Source organism: Callospermophilus lateralis, chromosome 17, assembly GCF_048772815.1.
Source record: "Callospermophilus lateralis isolate mCalLat2 chromosome 17, mCalLat2.hap1, whole genome shotgun sequence".
Taxonomy (NCBI): Eukaryota; Metazoa; Chordata; class Mammalia; order Rodentia; family Sciuridae; genus Callospermophilus; species Callospermophilus lateralis.
In genome coordinates, this window is record NC_135321.1 from 34,798,306 (window position 1) to 34,819,709 (window position 21,404).

The 21,404-nt window shown below is 41.0% G+C and overlaps 1 protein-coding gene and 1 pseudogene across 9 annotated transcripts in view; one reads left to right on the forward strand and one right to left on the reverse strand.

Moving 5' to 3' along the window:
• Fhod3 (formin homology 2 domain containing 3) overlaps positions 1 to 21,404 on the reverse strand; it is a 425,688-nt gene that overhangs the window by 176,604 nt on the left and 227,680 nt on the right. For all 9 annotated transcript variants that reach the window (XM_076837398.2, XM_076837397.2, XM_076837399.2 and 6 more), the window contains exon 6: positions 5,368 to 5,462. In XM_076837398.2, the coding sequence (XP_076693513.1) occupies positions 5,368 to 5,462 (95 nt within the window). The remainder of the gene's footprint in view (positions 1 to 5,367; positions 5,463 to 21,404) is intronic.
• Positions 11,473 to 11,590, forward strand: LOC143383024 (small nucleolar RNA U13; annotated as a pseudogene).

Sequence of the window (21,404 nt, forward strand, 5' to 3'; positions counted from 1 at the left end):
TTGGGTTCGATCTTTGGTATAAAACATAATAAAGGAACCGGTAGTATCGAGATAAGCAGGTCATGGCAAACTACACATCTTTAAGTTAGAAGATCAATGGATTTGTGTGTGTGTGGGGGGGGGAGATTCTTACTAATACTGGACACACCAAGTGCTAGGTAACACTATTCATTGTTTTTTATTCTTCTCTAGTTTTCCCATTTTATAGATTATCTCTTCATCCATAAAAGGGAGATAATCTATCCAGAAGACAATAGGGGATTGGGTCCCACATCTCCAGCAATTACTGCAGATGAAGCTTATCTTGATTTCAGGAAAGACTTTTGAACCCAATTAAGAAAGGTAGCTGCATGGTTGAGTCGGGCATCTCCCCCACTGACTGAAAGATGGCCCCAAGTGTCCTAATCCATCTCTGTCAACATGCAGGCTGCATCAATTTATGTATGCCTTATCACTGTCCCACTCACCTTCTCCATCTATGACAGATAAGTTTTGCTTATTAAATTTGTGTTATAAAACACTAGCACCAACAGTTAATATGATAAACAAAACAAAATTCATCAACTTGAGGCTGGACCTCTGGGTCTGATCAATGAGGGGAAAAATGCAAAGCTCGGTATTTAGATATAAATCAATCACAGACATGAACAGAAAAAAACCGGCAGACCTAGTTGTATGGGGGAAAAAAATCTGTGAGGGTTAGTGGATTGCCTATTCAGCTTGAGGCAGTGCCCAGGATTGCAGTCGAGACACATAAGGAAGCAGGAGTGGAATTTATGTAAGAAAAATGTCTCATACCCCAAGAGGCCAGCATATTACAGTCTTTCTGTTGGATGCACAGAAAAACTCAGCACCAGTATGATGAGAAACTGGAAACCAGGTCCCCAGGGACATGCTTAGAAACCATGAATGCAGCTTGAACAGAGCTACAGGATAAATGCCTTCAAGTGCTAGATAATCTGAGAAGTCCAGGTGTGCTGCTTTAGTAAGCAGAGCACAGGTAATTAATTGGTTGATGGCAGAAAAGGTACTTCCCCAAAAGGCAACTTTTCACCAATTCCAGAGTCCAACAATGGCTGGTTCGCCTATGGAGACAGTACTCCTTTTCTGCCTATAGTGGTATCGAGAATGTGACTCATGATGTCAAGAGGATGTTTAAGGTGACTTAGGATTCTGTTACATCATGCTACAAATCTCACTATGTGGGAGGTCATCTCCGGTGGTTCTCACAGTAACACACCGATGACAGTAGACCACAGGGCTCTCAGACTCTTCCCCTTGATCAGCCATTATTTCCTAGAACATAGGCAGCACCAGGCACCTGCTGAGCTTCCCTCAGGGGTATTTCCTTCATCTCTAAACTGCGTTCAAATATGCCAACGAATCCCAATTTTCAGCATCTACACTCCTGTCAGGGGTAGTGCCATCTCCCCGCTTCCCAGAGCTGACTTGCTCTCATTTTTCTACATCCAGAAACCCAGTCATAGTAAGCTGTTCCTCAAGATTGTCACCACATCTCCAACATTCCCTGTGCCTACTCAGCTCTGAACCAGGCACCGTCATCTCACAGTTACGACACTGCCCCTAAGTCTGCCCATCTCTCCTTCCTCTACCCCTCCATTTTACATGCCATGTCACTTCTTTGTCCTACTGTCCCAAAAGGAAACTTGCAGCAATAGCCCCAAGGAGCAAGCATTGAGACACAGAGGCACTGTGGCCAGGACTCCCAACTCAGGTTCAGTAGCAGAGACTAAGCAGGAGGAGGGAAGTCTGGCCACCTCCACACCAGTACATAGTACATTTGGAGATCTGTGTGGTTAAAACCTGGGGCACAGGGAAGGAATCAGATACAGAGCAGGCCAGCATCAGGAGTACCCCTGAGAACTGGGAAAGAGGTGAGGGTTTGCTAGTCATGAAGCCCCTGGAGCCACCCCAGTGGGCCAGAGACCGAGTTAGGGTGAGGAAAGGCCAAGCTGTACGTAGTGAATCATCTTACCTCAATTAATTAGAATTCCAGATGTATGAAGAGAAAAAACCCACACCCTGTGACCAGTCATGGGATGGGCATCTGCCTCTTACCTCTCACTGGCAAGTTTAAAGATGGGCTCTTATAAATAAAAACAAACTATTGAAAACACTTCTTTCTTTTAAAAAGTCATTATTTGGCTTCAAGTGCCTCGTTTTCTCTGGCTATGAGTTTCAAGTATCTGCAAATATGCATTGCATAATGACCCTCTGGCAGGCTGCAAAAATCACATCTTGTTGCCTTTCATGGAAGGAAAATGAAGAATTATGAAAACAATGACAAGGTCTTTCTAACCCACTACTTTATCAACTCTGTGCCTGTTTAAGGCAAAGAGAGGACATCAAAGCAAAGCTTTCAGGTGAGGGAGAATTTGACTCTGTTAAAGAAAATGCTGGTACCCAGGCTTCACTGGATTTAACTCAACTTGAGCTGGGAAGATCTTTTGCAGCTGATTCACCCCAGTTTACACATTTAGAGAGGGGACAGACTTTGTTCTCAAAACCTAAGGTCTTGGTGCGGCTACTGCTTTCAAATGCTTCACTATGCATACTGGTTTGGGGAGAAGTCTCTGCAGATAGTGCTCTGGTTTTGTAAAGAGGGGATTTCATTAGAAATATCCAGAGAATAAATTTGATGGCTACTGCTGTTGTTGAATTTCAGCCACTGGCCTGGAACTGAGCATACCCTGCAGGATCACGCACGACTTTCGTCTGACATCACCGTTAGTGAGCAGGACACGGGTGTCACCAGGGTCCTTCTATCTAATAGCACTGTGAGCCCCAAGGCACAGGCTGGCTCTCGGCTGTTTTCCTGTTCTCATGGTGTCAAGAGCCAGTGACTATTATGAACCTGCCTTTGGAAAGATTAAAGATGGAGACATAAGTCCCTACTGGTCCAGTGCTCCCCAGCTGGGTGGGGAAGCAGCCCTGGGGAACCAGAGAGTAAGCACACACTATGTGTGCCTTGCAGGGAAAGCACGATTCCTCCAAACTCATCTTTTGAGGCTTTCCAATGATTTCTCCATATTATTTAGAAATGCAGTGAGGATTTTTCTATGTATTGTTTCAGTTATTTTCCCTACAACATGATTCCAAAGAACAATTGCCCCACAGTTGTTGCAACACCACAGGCTGGGTGGCAAAAGGTGTTCATTACCGCTGTTCTTTTTTACTCATCTCCTTTTTCTCCCCGTTGTCACCTTCTCTTACTTCTCTCTTTCCATCATTGTGCTTTATTCCCTTACTCCATTTTTGCTGCTATAACCAAATACCTGCAACTAGGTAGTTTGTCAAGAACAGAATTTTATTTCTTACAAGTTTAGGAGGCTGGGAAATCCGAGACCAAGGTGCTAGCTGTTGAGGACCTAGTCCCTCTACTTCCAAGATGAGGGTAGAGATTTGATACCTCAACACCTCCCAAAAAGCTACACCTCCCAGTACTGGTACATTGAGATCAACTTTCTAGCACATGGCTTGGGGGACAGACTCAGATCATGGCACCCTCTATCTTCTCTCTGCCCAGACTGATTCTCTTCCCTGTTCCCACCCCACCACCCCAATCTTGCCCTCCTTCTATTTCCTTCCTGGAAGGATAATAAGAGTCTCACTTTCCTACCATAAGTATACTAGATTTCTTGACCTTTTAGAACCAGGACTGGTTTTTGGAGTTTATTATAGCCATGATAAGCTATAATAAAATTATACAGATTTATTAATTTAGTTGTCACATATACCCCCAAATCCCTTTTTATTGTAAAATTTCCTCCCATCTCACTAGCTTTTAGGATCCTCAAGACCATTCAGGGAGCTTTGGGGAGGGACCAGTGAACATGCAGGTTGGAAAGGGCTCCCAACAGACACACGGAAAACAAACACTGAAACCAGATATCGGATGCTAATCTTCCCTCCGCCTGGCTAAGTCATCCCAGTAAACTCAACATCCCACTATCCTCCTAAGGTCACTTGTATCAATTTCAAAATAGAGTCACTTCTATTTTTAATAGAAAAAAGTCAAAAAAGAAAAGGGAGGGCGGATTTTCAATCTCCTGAGAGAAACCATAGCTTTTTCTACTGTGAAAGAGGAAAAAAGAAATTCTCACCAATAATATAGAGGAAGGAAAATGGAGGGGAAAAAAAAAAAAAAAAAATCAAGGCCCTGGGACCCAGGAGGCATGCACAGAGAACAAGCTTTCCTGCCACATGAGGGCACCATTGCCAGGAGCCTGGAAGCCTGAAAGTGAACGTATGGCCCAAGACAAAAACCATGTTGGCCACATACTAATCAGTCATAGCTGAGTGATCCTGGGGACAGTAGAGTCCCCAAGAAGCAAACAACATAAGGAGCAAGACCTGAGAATGTGGTTCAACTAGTGTCCATAGTCTTGCCTAAGTCAGGGTGGGCAGTGAACATGGGATAGAAAGGGTCTGGGCTGACCACAGCCCCTGCAAGGACCCAGAAAAATTATGTTTGTTCTGCAACCTGTTCAAATTCCACACCTGGCCCCCAAGATGCTCCCTGCTCAACCCTCTGCCCAGTGTAACTTCTCTCCTCTCCCACACCCCTACCCTAGCCTTGCTGCACCACACACCTGCCCAGGACAGGACTCTTCACTTGTCCCCCCAACACCTTCCAGCCAGATCATTAACATCCCCACCACCCAGAACCTAAAGGGGACAAGGCCATACCTTCACCTAGCTTCAGGCACACTGAGTGAAGAGGTGGATCTGCCTCCTGGCAGCACTTCCACAGGGTGTAGGGACCTCTCAAGTAAAGCCACAGCTGGGCAGGTGTATGCCAAGTAAAATTGATTAGATTCCTATAACCAAGTGCTGTTTCCTCAACTACAAAATAAGGGCATTATTTCCTTGAGAATGATTTCACAAGGATTAAGTTAGATTATGCTTGTAAGACACCTAGCACAGTGCCTGGTACACCTTTAATAAATGTTGGTTGGTTTTATAATTGATGGGAGAGGCAATCTCAAATTCTTTCATGTACACATATTGATGTGCATATACATGTGCACAACATATGAAGAGATACATAAGTATCTTAACAGATATGAACATGAAATACAGGAGGTACATAGATACTACAGCTATAGTATTATGTTGTAACATTGAAAACTAAAGGTGCCAAACCCATTTGATTACAGCTTAAGAATAAAGCCGAATTGAAATTTCATAAACTGTTTGCAATTCAAGTGTATCTTAAATCTGCAAAGTAGTAATCCTCCTTATAGTGAGACAGGATTTCATTTTTCCAAACCACCTCAGAGAAGGTAAAAGAAAGGCATATGGTATGCAAACCGAACAAAATATTCAATCGTAATTTTCTCTTACCTTTGAGCCGACAAGAGTGTACAGCCACTGAATGGTTTCATTGTGATTTATTACTCCGTTCATCCCATCCACGTACAACATAATCTGGCCCAAAGCTATAGAAAAAAAAAAGGAGACATTATGGACATCTATATAAACAATGATCACAATATTGATATTTTCATACTTAAGTCCACAGTATCTTAGGAACCAGATCTGAAAAGTACTGAGCTTTGAAATTAGCTAAATCTCATTTCAGAGAGAAAGTATTGGCTAAATCAAAATAAAGGATATTTTTCTTACATGTGGAAGACACATGAAAATATCAAATCCAGTGATTGTCATTTATGTGTACCTTAATGAATAAATGCATACTTTCCTGTATTTCTGTGTATCCCAGACAGGACAAAGATAGCATGCAATGGTTTCTGCCACCCCATTGGAGCCAAGAGGACCCACAGTGGGTCAGCAGGTCCTACAGGACCACCCCAAGCTAATTCAATTTTATTCCCTTAAACACTAAATTCCCGTGTTAAGTACTTATTTATAATCTCCTTTGAAGATCTGATTTTCTGATGTCTGTTATGGAAAGTCATTTGTTATACACCAAGTTCCTTTTTCTTTGGAGGGGGGGGCTTTTACTGGGGATTGAACCCAGAGATGAACCCAGATTGAACCACTGAGCCACATCCTCAGCTCTTCTTTTATTCTTTCAGACAGGGTTCTCACTAAGTTGCTTAGGGCCTCACTAGGTTGTTGAGACTGACTTTGGACTTTTGATCCTTCTCAGCCTCTCCAGCCACTGGGATTACAGGCATGCTTCATCACGCTCATCCACCAAGTCGGCAGTTCTTAATTTACATATTGTCATTCTCCAAAAAGCAAATTCAAGCTGGACACAATGGTGCATGCCTGTAATCCCAGTAGCTTGGGAGATTGAGGCAGGAGGATCACAAATTCAAAGCCAGCCTCAGCAACTTAGCGAGGTGCTAAGCAACTCAGTGAGACCCTGTCTCTAAAATAGGAAATAGGGCTGGGGATGTGGCTCAGTGATCAAATGCCCCTAAATTCGATCCCCGGTATCAAAAAAAAAAAAAAAAAAAAAAAAAAGGGCACAATTAAAAGTCATATTGCTTTTTAAACATTAATTCCCTTTTTTTCAGCTCTATTAGCATCAAAATAATTTGGACTCTAGATAATGAACAGAGTAACACCCAACATGAGTACATTTCCTTAAGTCATGTGATCTCAATCATATTTCATCCTTAATTGATATAACATTGATATTGTTAGGCAACTTTTTTTTGTTTTGCTGGTAGCAGGACATCTCATTTTAGAAATTTGGAAAAATACAGATGAATAAAATGAAAATTCATAATTCCATAACTTAAGGATAATTCTTAATATGGTGATAGTTCTTTTAATCTTTTTAAATCTTTTTTATGCATTATGTACAATAGAAAGTTTACACATAGGTTGTAGGAAACAATCTATGTAAAATGGTGTTGACTGAAAATGGCAAGACGGAATACTGAATATGCACCAATTTTAATTATACAATTCTGTGACATTAGAAAATTATCCTATACAGAAAATGACCAAACAATGATTCTGAAAAATGCTATGCACATGAACTCAAAAAATTTTTAGATGATTTTGACATAACCTTGACACAATCAACAGTATACATTTGGAAATAAAATCATTGTAATTAGTGTTAAAACACTTGACTATTCTTATTAAAATCAGGAATATTTTTAAATGATATAACTTAAGCCTATGATAATTTAACACTACAGAATTTCAGACGAATTTAATAAGTCATTAATAAGAGGTAGAATGGTCGGAAATGAATACATAATATTGTCATTTGTTAATATAGGCAAAAATTCATAAAAAGTTCACAATTATTTCTCACCTTAGACATAATATACTGAGAAAATAAAGTCCGATATGAAAATGTAATACCAGATTATGTATATAACAGCAAATATAACAGAAGATTAATTTCTTGTGTTAATAGCTCAAATTACCTGTTAACACTAAATGCCAATAGAAGGCAAAAATCATTTCATAAGCTGGTTTAAACACAAAATCATTCACTCTTGCTATAGCAAAACACAAACAGACAATTATGAGATAGCATGTTTAGTTGGCAAAATATTTTTAAGAGAAATGACACTTCAGAGGTTAAATAAGTAACTTCATATCCCTGATGTTAGGGCAAACTAGTAGAAACCCTGGTAGGATATTTTGTGCTATAATTTTTTTAAGTTACCAGTTATTTAGTGTTGTGTACTAAGCTTTGAGAGGGGGATTTTAGGCATGTTATTATTTTAACAATCTGCGTAATGGTTATTAGTACTCCTATTTGATAGGGGAAAAAACAGACTGAGAAGTGAAGGAATGTGACGTCACTGGCACATGACTAGCTTTTAAAAAAAAAAAAAAAATCAAGTCAATCAATAAACACTATGACCAGCCAGGTTCCAGAACTCAAAGCTATGCCCCAGTCGATAAAATGTTTAATAGTTAAAAAGCAGGTTTAAAAGTGTATCAATTCAATGAAACACTCAAATCCTTGTACCTAGCAGGAAAGTTCATAAAATATTAAGCATTAAGACCGAGTATATGGTCTGTGGATGTACTTTTTCCTACTCCTGTTTTCCTATTTTCAAGTATGAAAATCACTTCTGTAATAGGAAAGTAAACAATATGTAAAAGGGGAAAAATAAGATTAAGGTTGCGAGATGCTTTTTAAATAGTTTTTTTTTTTTTTTTTGGCAGGGGCGAAGGGAGTGGATACCAGGGATTGAACTCAGGACAGTTGGCCACTGAGCCACATCTCCAGCCCTGTGTTGTATTTTATTTAGAGACAGGGTCTCACTGAATTGCTTAGTGCCTCGCTTTTGCTGAGGCTGTGAACTCGTGATCCTCATGCCTCAGCCTCCTGAGCCACTGGGATTATAGGCTTGTGCCAACACACCCAGCTGTTTTTAGAATCTTTGACTCGTCCCCATCCATCCTCCTTCTGAGAGATGCAGCCCCAACTTCATGGAGGAGCCGAGAGAATTCAGCACATCCTGCCCACATTTTCCCCACTTTTCCTCCCAAGATTAAAGGGTCAAGTCTCTAGGGGAGGGGAATTGGCCCCACAGCCCTTTTCCAGTTCTCAGTTTCACTGTTGAAAAAGCCAATCTTGAAGTACATTTTAGCATTTTCTAATATATACATATCAACTTAATGGCACAGGAAGATAAATGGGCTCTTCAAATTTCTGGAAAGTACAGCCTATGGAGAGGACCAACCCTGAAAACAGATAAGCCAGGAATAAATGTCTCCACCTAACTGCTCAAGGTTTATTAGGGCATGAATGTCTAGAAGTTGGGAGACTACTATAGAAGGGAGAAGACCAATGAAGAGTTAACCACCAACTTCATTTTCCCCAAAACTATACGAACTGATCTCACTTGAGAAGTGTGTACCAGAAAGTTCATGTCCAATTCAAGTTCCTGATCACACTGATTTGGCATCCAATTTTGACATGCAAAATCCAAGCTTGCCTGCTACATCACTGGTACCCAGTCTTCATGCTGAAGCAATCCTTCCTGCAAAATCCACTCCAGACACAAGATGGCACTAAATAGACTCAATTGGGTTTATATCGTGCTAGGATTCAACAGCAGATTCAGCAACCTGCAGGTGGATTGAGAATAAAATCCACAATGGAAAAGTAGACGTCCTGAAAACAGACTGTTATAGGAGCCATGAAAACTAACGATCTGAGTTTTTCTGCCACTCACGGAACTTAATCTTGGCATAATTATTGATTTTTCTGTGCATCAACTTCTCAATTTCAAAAATGAGTAGTTCTACAGTACCTATGTTGTAGGAATATCAGAACAGTACCTGACCCACAGTAAGTGCTCAGTGAATGGTAACCCCAAGTTAAATATTACCTCACTACCATCAAACTTCACTCATGCACCAACAGAAGCATGTCTTGAAGGCTTCCTTAAGGCATAAGGCTGGGGAGCGAGCCCTCCAGCCCTCACAGCTGACCTTACTCAACTGTTCACCATGAGATGCAATGCAATAACTCTTCTAACCCAAACTCAACAAAATTGTGTTCTTGAAGGCATTTGGAGTTTTACTTTCTGCATAACTACATGATACAGTTTGAGATAATTTTTGTACAAAGTATGAGGTTTAGACTGAGTTTTTTTTTTTTTTTAAATATGGATGTCCAACTGATCTAACACCGTTTAAGAGACTTCCTTTCTTTAATTGCTTTTGCAAATTTGCCAAAAATCACTTGGCTGTGTGTACCTGGGTCTCTTTCCGTTCCACTGGTCTGTTTGGCCCTAGGCAAGACCCATTATCAGAAGTACCAGGAATGTGATTCCTCCCACTTCTCTCAGCTTTTCAAAATTCCTACTTTTGTTATTTTGCCTTTTCACATAAGTTCTAGCAGCAACAAAAAGTGTTTCTGAAAACATTGGAACTATGTGTAGGTAAATTTTGGGAGAACTGACATTCTTGCTCTATGTTGAGTTCACACACCCAGTAGGCCTATTTAGATTCTGTATTTTGTTAGTTTAATTTTTAACTACAATTCTAGTACACATTTTCTGTTAAATTCATGTTCTTTGGAGCTACTGTAAATGGTATTTTAAAAAAACACTTCCATTCCCAGTTTTTTTTTTATTAGTATAAAGAAATAAAATTGGTGTGTTAGCCTCAGATCCTATAGCAATTTTATTAATTCTTGGATGTTTTGGGTTTTACTGATTTGTTTTTGTGATTTCCACTGCATTTTCTATATAGACACTGTTGTCTTGTGAACAAGAACCGTTTCTTCCTTTCCAATTTATACCAGCTGCTGTGCCTTACTGCACTGGTCAAGACCGAGTATAATGTTGAATAGGAGTAGTGGGGTGGGCTTGCCTTGTTCCCAGTATTGGGGGAAGTCTTTAGTCTTTCACTAGTATAAGGTTCGATGTAGGTTCTTGTAAACTACCTTTTACCAAGGTAAGAAAATTTCCTCCAATTTCTAGTTTGCTAAGAGTTTGTTGAGTCCGGAAAATAATTTGACAACACTCATCAACTGATACAGTCTGAAGGAAACCCACATCGTAAAAGTGGTGGGTTACACTGATTCAATTTCAAATACTGAAGGAGCCTTGAATCACTTTGGCCATGGCATGTTGCTCTTTTTATATATTGCTGGATTTGATTTGCTACTCTTTTGTTAAAGAGTCTTGCATCTTTGTTCATGACAAATATTGGTCTGTGGTATCCCATCTTTGTCTGGTTTTCATATTATGGTAATGCTGGCCTCATAAAATGAGTTGGAAAGTTTTCCTTCCTATTTTCTGGAAGACTTTATGTAAAATTAGTTTTGCCTTTAAATGTTTGGTAGAACTTGCCAGGAAACCATCTGGGACTGGAGATTACTTTTTCGGAAGGTTGACTGCAAATTTCTTTAGCAGTTATAATTAGTAGTAGTTATAATAGGGCTGGGTCACGTTATCTATTTCATCTTGGGCGAGTTTTGGTAATTTGTGGTTTATAAGGAACTGACCCACTTGAGGAATGTGTCCTTTTTATGTAAGGTATTAATTTTGTATGCTCAGAGTTGTTCACACTATTCTATTATTAATATTTGTAGACTGTATCTCTTAGGCAGAGGATTGAACTCGGGGAATTCAACCATTGAGCCATATTGCCAGCCTTGTTTTGTATTAAGCATGGAATTGCTTAGCGCTGGTTTTGAATTCAGATCCTCGGCCTCAGCCTCCCAAGCCGCTGGGATTACAGTAGTGTGCCACCAGGCTCCTTTCATTTCTAGTGTTGGAATCGAGTGTCCCCCACTTTGTCATTCTTGTTCATCATTTGTCTTTCCAAATATGCAGTTTTTTGTTCCATTGATTTCTATCATTTCTTGGTTTTCAAATTTTATGTTTCTATTATGTTTCCTTCCTCCTCATTCACACTTTTCTTACTCTGGTTTCTTAAAGGTAGATGTTTATATTATTGATTAGAGTTTTCTAATATAGTCATGAGATGCTCTAAAACTATCCTATGAGCATTGCATCTCACAAATTTTCATATTTTGTACTAAATATCCTTCGGTTCATGAGCGTGATGATTGGGTGGTTCACACTATTGTGAGATGTGCCTTCTTCTGAACCTTGTTATGCCATCAGACATGGAAAATATATTTTATATTTCCCTTAAGAATGCCTCTTTAACAGGTTATTCTGAAGTGTTAAATTCTAAGTTTGTACATATTGTTATCCTTCTGTTATTTAGTTTAATTCCATTAGAGTCAGAAAATACATCATATGATTTCACTTCTTTTAAATTTGTTATGGTTTGTTTTATGATCCAGGATATGGTCTATCTTGGTGAATGTGCATATTTGACAATATGTATTGTTTTGTGGCTGAGTGGAGTGGTCTAAAAAACATCAGAACTAGTTGGTTAATGGTGCTGTTCAGCTCCTCCAAAACTTTGCTGATTCTCAGTCTATCAATTCTATCGATCACCGAAACAGTGTTCGAGTCTCTACCCTAACAGGATTTTTTGTTTTAGTTCATTTTGCTTCATATATTTTAAAGCTCTAGTTCTCTGGGTGATCTAATCCTCTTGTCATTATAATGTCTTAGTTTATCTTCCTTTTTTTGTGCTCTTAAGTGTACTTCCTCATTAGCATAGCCACTTGAGCTTTCTTTAGTGTTTGCATGATTTCCACATCCTTTTGCTTTCCAACTAGCATTATCCTCAAGGTGTAGTTTGCGTAGGCTATATTTTAGTTGGGTCTTATTCCGTTTATCCATTCTGATAACTGGATTTGACAGTCTTATTTAATATAATTATTGATGTGTTTGAGTTGAGTTCTGTAATTTCCAATCTGCTACCAGGCATATCCAGTGAGCTCCCTATATTTTATTAGTTATGTTTTTCACTTGTAACTTTCATCAGGTCTCTTGAGTCTTCTATTTCTTCGTTGGGATTTTCCATTTGTTTCAACAGGTTCACCCTTACTTTCCGAAGCACTTTTATAATAGCTGCTTTAAATACTTTGACAAGTCCAGTGCCTGTATCACCTTGGCACTGGGGGCTGTTGATCTGTCTTTCCCATTCAAGTTGAGATTTTCCTAGCTTATTGTGCGCCAAGTAATTTTGGCTTATATCCTAGATATTTTGAAGATTATACTATGAAACTCTGGCTTTTGTTTAAATATTACAGAAAATGTTAGCAATTTTGTTTAACCAGGCAATTAACCTGATGCCTTTTGAGCCTCCAATCCTGACCCACCTTCCTTTCATGGTCTGTGGATCCAATGTCCGTTCAGCTTTCAAAACCTTTTCTGAACCATTTGGATCAGTCCTGTAAGACTACCAGGGACAGCCTGGGACTCGGGCAGTGGTCTACCTTGTTTAGTTCTCAGAGGCTTTGGTGTGCTGACTGGAGCGGATTCATGCTTTGACAGCTTGTGGTAAGCTCAGAGACTCCACAGAACTTTCAGGGTCAGGTTCCTGAACTCCTCCTCCTCCTCCTCCTCCTCCTCCTCCATTATCTTCCTGACAGTTTTAGAGATTTCCTCAGGTTCTCCCTTCTAGTTTTTCAGCCAGAGAGCTGGGGCACTATTTCATGCACTCAGCCACTTGCTTTCTATGACTGCATACACATCCGGGGCCAAGCAGAACAAGGAAGAAAAAAATATATAACCAGAGTTCACTTCAGGCCTCTTGTGACCATAGTTCCTCCCATTCAAGTTTACACCCTGCTACTCAGTTTTAGGTAGCCACTGGCCCTCCCTGTTCCCACAGCAGGGATCACCTTAGGAGTGGGGTCCAAGGAAATAGAAAATAGAAAAACATGCCATCTGGGGTCTACTACTCAAAATAGAGGTTGAAGGCTTCTGGAACTCTGCCCACACCAATGCCCACTTTGGGACCAATGTGAGTCCAGACCAAGAACGCCAGATGCGTATGTGAAAAGCACCATCTGTTCAATGCTATTTCAAGTTCTAGTCTGCTTCCCCCGCCCCCCACCAGGTCTGTTTACCACCGTTGACTCTTCCAAGCCCTCCATGCCTTTTTCTCCACGTTTTATAGCTGGATTCAGTGGGAATGACAGTCACATGTGCCTACACCATCATACCCAGTATCAAAACTTTTCCTTGGTCTCACTTTAGAACAGCCACCTCAGCCATGATGCCCGGGGTCCACCATGAGTTCTGTCTCAGTCTAAGCCTCTGATTCCTCCCTCTATCTCTGCCTCCCTTCTTTTTGAAAGCTCTCTTCCAGGATTGCTGCAGGTCTAGCTTCCAGCATCACTCCTGGATTATGGAAACTGCTGGTCCCAAGAACTCTAACCTTTGGCCTCTGCCCTTTTTCCAATCTGTAATAGCTGTTCCTACCACTGAATGTTCCTCAGCATTAGACATGCCAGCTAGACAGGGCTGCATCTTCCTCTCGTCTCAGGAAGGGCCCTGGGCTCCTCCTGCCTCTTACCAGCCTGCCAGACCTTCCAGCTTCTTGCATAGACCATCCAAGGCCCCCATCTCTCCAAGCCTTTTGCTGCCATCTCAGGGCTTTAATTTCAAGTCTATCCATTTTCAATTAGTTTCACATTCCTTGCATTCATATCAAGCATATATAAAATATATATTCATTCTAAAAACTAGAGTTAGCATGGATTTTTTTTTTAAAGAAGAGTTTCTTGTACATTGGAGGCACAAGAATAGAATCCCAAAGTCTTTGTGTGCTTGCTTGTTCATGTCCTCCTCCTCAGCCAAAGACACCAAAAATGCCATGGAAAGAGTTGACAGGTAATCTCTTGTTGGCAGAACCATCTGGTTCATTAAATAAAGAGCTATTAAAGATGGCTGCCTTGTTGTCTAGATTTAATCAGCCCCCTGTCCCGTCTTTCCTCTCACCCTATGACAGATCTGGGATCTGGGAATGGGCAGAGATTCAAACGCTGCTACACCTTCCCAAGGAGGTAGGGGATAGACGTATTTTTAATGCCATTTTATTAGAGCATTTTAATAACTGTGGATATATATTACAAGCCAGCCCTTTTCATGTTTTAAGGGAAGCATCCACTTTTATGAGACTAGTTCTACCACGAACAAAAGATTGCTCTCAGAGAAGCCCAAGTGTTTTGGTTTGCCTCTGTGGTCTTCCCACTCTTCATTCTCTTTTCCAAAAGCAGTATCAACAGAAGACTTGAAACCAAGGAGAACTCTGGATAAACTTGAGCTTCCCTTGCCTTTAGCTGCTTGCTTTTATCCCTAATCTTAGTGGGCAGGTGGGTAAGCAGTATACTCCTGTTCACCTTGCTGTAGGTGAGTGACACCTCCAGTAGAGAATTACGATGGCAAGGTCATCTAAAAGTTCCTTCAGGAACTCGAGTTCATTCTTCTCTCAAACTGCTTGAAACCACCAACCGTTCACTTGGGCCTGTGCAGTGTCCAATGGGTGACCTATTGATATCAGAAGGTCCAAACTACACACACAATGCTGCCATTTCCTTAACATCCATCTTATGAAGGACCAGTATGTTCGATTACGCATGAGCAGATTACTGATTATTTCATTTTTTTTTATCTGATCATCTTTCTAAGCCTCAGACTTTTTTTTTTTTTTTTTTAATTCCACAAATGCCCCCAAATCCCAACATTGGGAAGGTGAAGTTGAGACCTGAGGCTCCGAGTTTTGGCCGTCTTGCAAATAAAATACACTTTCACAAAACCCATTACTTCAGAGACACACCACCTAGTGGGCAAAACTGATTTGGTGACAGACTGGTCCAGAGCCCCTGAAACATTACCATTTGAAAAATGTGTCTGGAAGTAACTCCTATTTAACAAAAGTAAAGAAAAAAAAAATAGATAAATCCTATGAAAAAATAAATTTCCCTCACCACAAGGACAATATTCTGTGACAAGAAATATATCAGTGGTCACTGGGGATTCGCTTTAGTGGGATGACCAGTGACCTGCCTGTTCGGAATGAAGACAGGGATGCTGTCATGCTGTTGGAGGGCCACACTGAACACTAAGGTGGCACAATGTTTTCTTAAGTTAGAACTGAGTAGGATTCTCCGACTTAAAAACTCTTGCTGTATGTTGTCAAAGAAATCTCCACAGCGAGGAGGAAAGACTACAACCACCCCCCACCCCCACCCCACTCAAACCTTTTCTTTTTGGGAAGAGTTATTTCATCTAGAAGATGGGATTTCAACTAAGACGACCGAGTTTTAATGGTCTGATAACACTGAAATGGATTCGCTGATCTCTACTTTCCATTATTCACCAAAGCCCCCAACCTACCCCTAAATACTGTAAACATATTGATAATGTTGACATTCTTGGAACTAAATGATGACCTTGGACTCCACATTATTTTTTTCTTCCTGTTAATTGTCTGCCCTAACAAGTGCTGGCTCAGTCTTCTCCAAAGGCAACTGTCAAAGAAATACTCTTTCAACACCCATGACTGCATGAAAATTAAGGAGAATATGCTGCCAATTCTAGGCCGGAGACAAGAATTTAATCAGCACAAAGAGCTCCAACAAGGTGTCAAAGTTTTGAGTTCCCTGTTGACATTAAGCAGTATTTGTAACACAAATTTCCTAAAGCATTGTTAGAAAAAAAAACAAAACCATAAAACGCCCATCTCAATGCAAAAAAAAAAAAAAAAAAAAATCCAACATTAAATTTAAATTCAGGACCAAGATTCTCACTTAATACTTTTAAGCTCATCAGTAACTCCAGGGGTGTGAGGGCCTCAATTAGCATCACTGACGTGGATCTTTCTCAACCTTCCCATAAGGATGGTCTGCGGTCAAGTGCTTTGCCTCTTCTCCCATTTAATGCCATACAGAAAACCGATTTCATTCTAAACTATTTATTCACCTTCTTTCCAGGTTTCAACAAGGGCGCTGCTATCCGGTCACCAGAACAGGAATGGCCTCATTATCCTAGGCTGTGGTGACCTTGGTGAGACCAACGTGCCCCAGCCTCTTAGTCTTTCTCATTCCACACCACTCCCCCATTCTTTAGATAAGGAGAAACCAAAGGAATGAAGAAAACTTTAATACATTAGCAGGTTTTGAGCCTCTACTAATTTGTGGCAGACTCTTAATTTCTCTATGGAAAGAAAAATAGTGGTTTTAATTATCTGTTGTATAAAGATCTCCCAGGACTTCCATCCGATGAAATACCAGTGGAAGCTCACAGCCTCCCCACAGCAAGTCAGAACTAGAGATGAAATGAACCAGAAATGGACTCTGCAGGGTCAGTAGTGGCCAGAGTGGCTTTACTCACCCTCATGTGCTTTTCCCACAGAGACCTGGTATGACATCCTGAGTAAGATAATGACTTGACCAGTGACCCTGGGAGATATGGCTCCTCCTACTAGGGAGGGTCCATGCAGGAGGAATGACACAGGGCATCCACCCCTGGATGGCATTACTGCCTGTTGGGTGACAGACGCAAGGCATGTGAGGTTTAGAGAGAATAATTAAGCCCAAGCACATGGGAAGGAGCTCATAAATACCTAAATCTAGGTAAGCCCGTGGATGCTATGAGTCCAAGTAATTAAGATTTTTGTGGAGGCAGAGGAAGATAAAAGAAGTATCTTTCAGGATGGGGTGCGCTTAGCTGGCAGAAGACAGGTGACCATCCAGGACTTGAGAAGTATACAAACAGTTCCTCTCATTTCTGCATCAAGCAGAACTCACAGGACTCAAACCCAGGGACACTTTGAGCATACTGCCTCTTAAAATGCCCTCACCATTTCCTGCTTCTGAAAAGCACAGGATACCCAGGCTCTGGACCCAAAGCTTATGCATTTATGAAGTAGACAAATCCAAACTTGATCCTATGTTGTTGCGGTAAGGCGAAATTGCATATGATCACAGCACATGGCTGACTCTCAGACAGTGCTCATTGATGCTGTTATGCTAGTTATCGTTTGAGAATCATGGAGATTTAACCTAAAGATCTCCAGAGCTTCCCAGCTCCCAAGTTCCATGTTTCCTAACATTATTCCAAGGCCCCTGTGGGTATGCACTGTGAAGTGACTGGCACTAGAGGGCGCGCTTCTACTAGATGTTTCTGCCTGCCATCCAAGGCTTCCCAGATGACTCTACAAATCTGCCTTAATATACAACTATATAAATCAAAACCCTATAAAAATCAGAAATATGCTTTTGGGAATTATTTGAAATAAAATCACATACCAAGGGGAATAGGGAGAAGGAAGGAAAGACATGGCATTGGGAACTGAAATGGAAAAAGTTAAATTCCATGCCTATCAGGCAGCAGCATCTGACTCAGAGTACCTAAAACCAGAAGCAAACACACGCCCCACCCCTTGCCCCAATACCCAATTTCCTACATCCTGAGAACTATCTTTCACATCCACCAACAAGGCAGACAACTGGGCATAAGGACCTATAGGCGGCCCTGTGCCCATTCAGTCCAGCCTGCCCTGCCCCTCACCTCAGAAACTCCCAGCTGCTAGAAATGATTCCCACATATATTCACAAAGGCTTACAGCTGCACGTTTTTATACAGTTTTAAATTTCAACTCTTAAATATTATGTTACAATTCTCATATGCTATAATACAGTAACATCTACAAGAATTTTAGTTTCTTAGAGGACTTTCACTGTAGATCTGTACAATGAGATTTTCTAAAAATGAAGATCCAATGTAGTCATTTGCCTACCATTTAAATCTAAATTCCTTGTGTTATAGCTCGCTTAATGTATTTTAATGTTATTTTTGTAGGTCATGAGATACATAAGAGACATCATAATCAAAAAGGGGGAACACATCTAATTTTGACCATATTCAATTATCTGTCAGCTCTGAAGTTTAGATGCTCACAAAAGATGGAAAAATGAAATCTCCTTTAGAAAACAGTGACCAAAATCTGGGTTGATTATGCACACCACTATTATTTGCCTTCCAATATTGAAACATATGCAAATACATTAATAGGTATGGATACATTAAAGGATACATTTAAAAATCAGATACATGCTACGACATGGATGACCTTTGAAGACACATTATGCCAAGTGGAATAAGCCCAACACAAAGAGCTAATACTGAATGAATGATGGCACTTATGTGAAATATCTAGTATGGGCAACTTGAGAGAAGAAGGGTTGAGGGGGAGAGAGACCGGGGAGTGATTGCCTTGAAGTAGCCCAGAGACCCCCCCACCCAGAAAAGCCTTACCATTATTAAAGAGACCCCCCCACACCATATTTGTAACATCTATGTTCCTCTTCTTGTCAGACATAGGACATCGTTTGGTGACCCAGATGGGACTCAAACCCACAGTCCCTAGCTTAGGAAGCTAGTGTTGGGTTTATTGGCTGTAACCAGTTCAGAGGAAGATTTTATTAAATGAAAGCCCCTCTGAACTGGCTACAGCCAATAAACCTGCTTCCTGCTAATTCCTCGGGTATCCATCCAGCCTCTTCTGTGCTACATCAGGCTAATGGGTAGAGAATTGGAGGTGATGAAAGTTTTGACAATGGTGGTGGCGGCACAGGTAACTAATACCATTGAATTACACAATTTTAAATGGTTGAAATGGTTTAATGATATGTATTTTTACCACAATAATAAAAAGTCAAAGTCTTATCAAAAAATACTCCTTGGCTAAAAACAAATGGTGTAAGGCCCACCACAGAAGTCATAACAGCAAGACAGACAAGATTTCCAGATGCAGGTGGCATGGCCTTCTGACCTGGAAGTATGCACTAATAGTTCTGGGGGTGTCACCTTGTGTGCAAATAAATCTGAGCCCTGTGCAGCCCTTGCAGACCGACCCAGGCAATTAAACCATGCGTTCAAGGCTGCTTGCCACCACCCATCCCGTCTCCTTGGCCAATGCAGTAGATTCCATTTATTTAATAGCTATTTCCTGGCAGCTATAATTACATGCTCATTAGACGTGAATTGTTTTGCCATCCTAATAGTCATTACAGGCTGTCAGTGATTAGTATTTTGTTTTTATTTCTAAAATTATACAAGCATTTCTCTTGTCCTCTACTGAAACTAAATACTGCAGACCACGAATTTCCTACAGGAGCAAGAAATAACACTGGTTCTTGAGAGCAGAAACAGAATAAATATTATAAAGGTTCATGGTCTTCACAGAAGTATAGCACATAAGTATACAGTGTAGAGGTAGAATTCAAATTTCATGGAGGCCGAGAATACAGGGTAATTAAGAACAAAATGTATTAGAAGTTCCTTAGGTAGATAATGGGGGAAAGTTGATAAATACTGCCTTGTGACCCATAATTTCTTAAACTGAAGAACATACGTTTCGCAGACACAGTGACTTTGAAAAAAAGGGTTTTTTAACTGAAAAGATTGAAGAGGCCTACAGCAAAACTTTTCAGCACAGTATGCATCTATTTGTGAAGAGTATTGCCCTCCATTTGGCCCAAATGCTTAGCTTTTAAGACCACCATATGCATGCACTCATGCAAACTGTCCAGGCGTTTGTGACACACCAAACTCCACTCTGCTAGGCCCATTTGGCAGGAACCACCTTGGCCAAATGTACCGAACACTGCATCAGTCTAGAGTGAAGACTGACTGGACCCCATGCTCCATGACGGGCCTGAGGGGAGAAGCAGGAAGTGGGCCAGGGACATGTTGCAAGTCTGGGCTCTCAAGCCAAAGGAACTCAGGGTTGAGGCCACCTGGCATTGTCTCTACTCAGCAAGCAACTGTGAGCACATGGTTTGACCTCTGGGGCTTCAAATTCCTCCTCAGAGGAAAAACATACACCAGCAAACATGGAGGTATTTCTCAAGGAACTGCAATGACAGTCAAATTAGAGTTAGAAATACATATGTATCAGTCTCATGGAAGCTTAAGCAATCATGGGTGAACTATTATTTTGTTATTAAGGACATTTTCATTAAGGGCATTTTCCTCACCTGGTTTCCAGCCATGGATTCTCTGTACCAACACCCTCCACAGCCCTTATTCCAGGGCCCTGCAACCATCTTTCTGACAAGCCCTGACTTACAAAGTAAGCTCTAGGCTCTCGTTCAGCCCAAAGTACCTTCAACTAAAGGGTTCTTAAGAGTTTAAGCAGTATGTGTTCCCTTTATGTTAATCTATTTAGCCAAGATGGGGCACACTCACTCTGGCTGCTCAAAGGCACAGTGGAATGGACCACATCCAAAGAAACAGACTAGCAAGGGGGTAAAGAAGTCTGCTATTTGTGGAGTGTGATTTTAGGATGCCCAGAAAGATTCAAAATACTTTGAAAAGTGTCCCTCTCCCCCCGCGCTTGTGCACATGCCATTAAAAGAGGCAAGGGCTCCAGGGTGCATCCCCCTAGGTGGTTAATACACTGTAATTCATACTGTGGGACAGTGTTACACCCCCAAGTCCTTCCTTCCCACACACCGGGTCTGGGAAGGGGCCCTAGCAATGAGTTCACATGGTCTTTTTGTTTTACAGTTTGTAAAAGAAAGGCATTTTAACAGCACTCACTTCAGAGTATCATCTACTAACCATGCCGATTTTCCTCCACCTCAAGTCCTCTTGGGTAAGAATAAAACCATGAGGATAACCAAAACACACGCATCCTTAGGGAGAGCTCAGGCCTGACAAAGGGAGCAAAAGACTAAGATGTATGTTGTACCCAGATAAGTTGCTAAAATACAGTAGAGGGACTCTGGGGAGCAAGTATGGGTAGGGGCTACAAATGAGTCGTATTTAATTAGTAAGCAATAATCACATGCCAATGGCAGCCTATTAGAAAGGAGGCCAGAGCAAAGTCAAGGGACCTATTTTAACAGCTTTCTTCCCAGTGGAGAAGGGACTGATGTCACACCATGTGCTGTCACTCCTCTTACCCTCCTTCCTCCTCTTGCTGAGCCAGATGATGCTGTAGCAGAATAAGGGGTCCTCAGAGAACAAAGAACAATATTGTGTAGTGGGTTTGAGATGGACCTACAGTAGATAGTAAGGTGACCGAAGCCTGGAGGT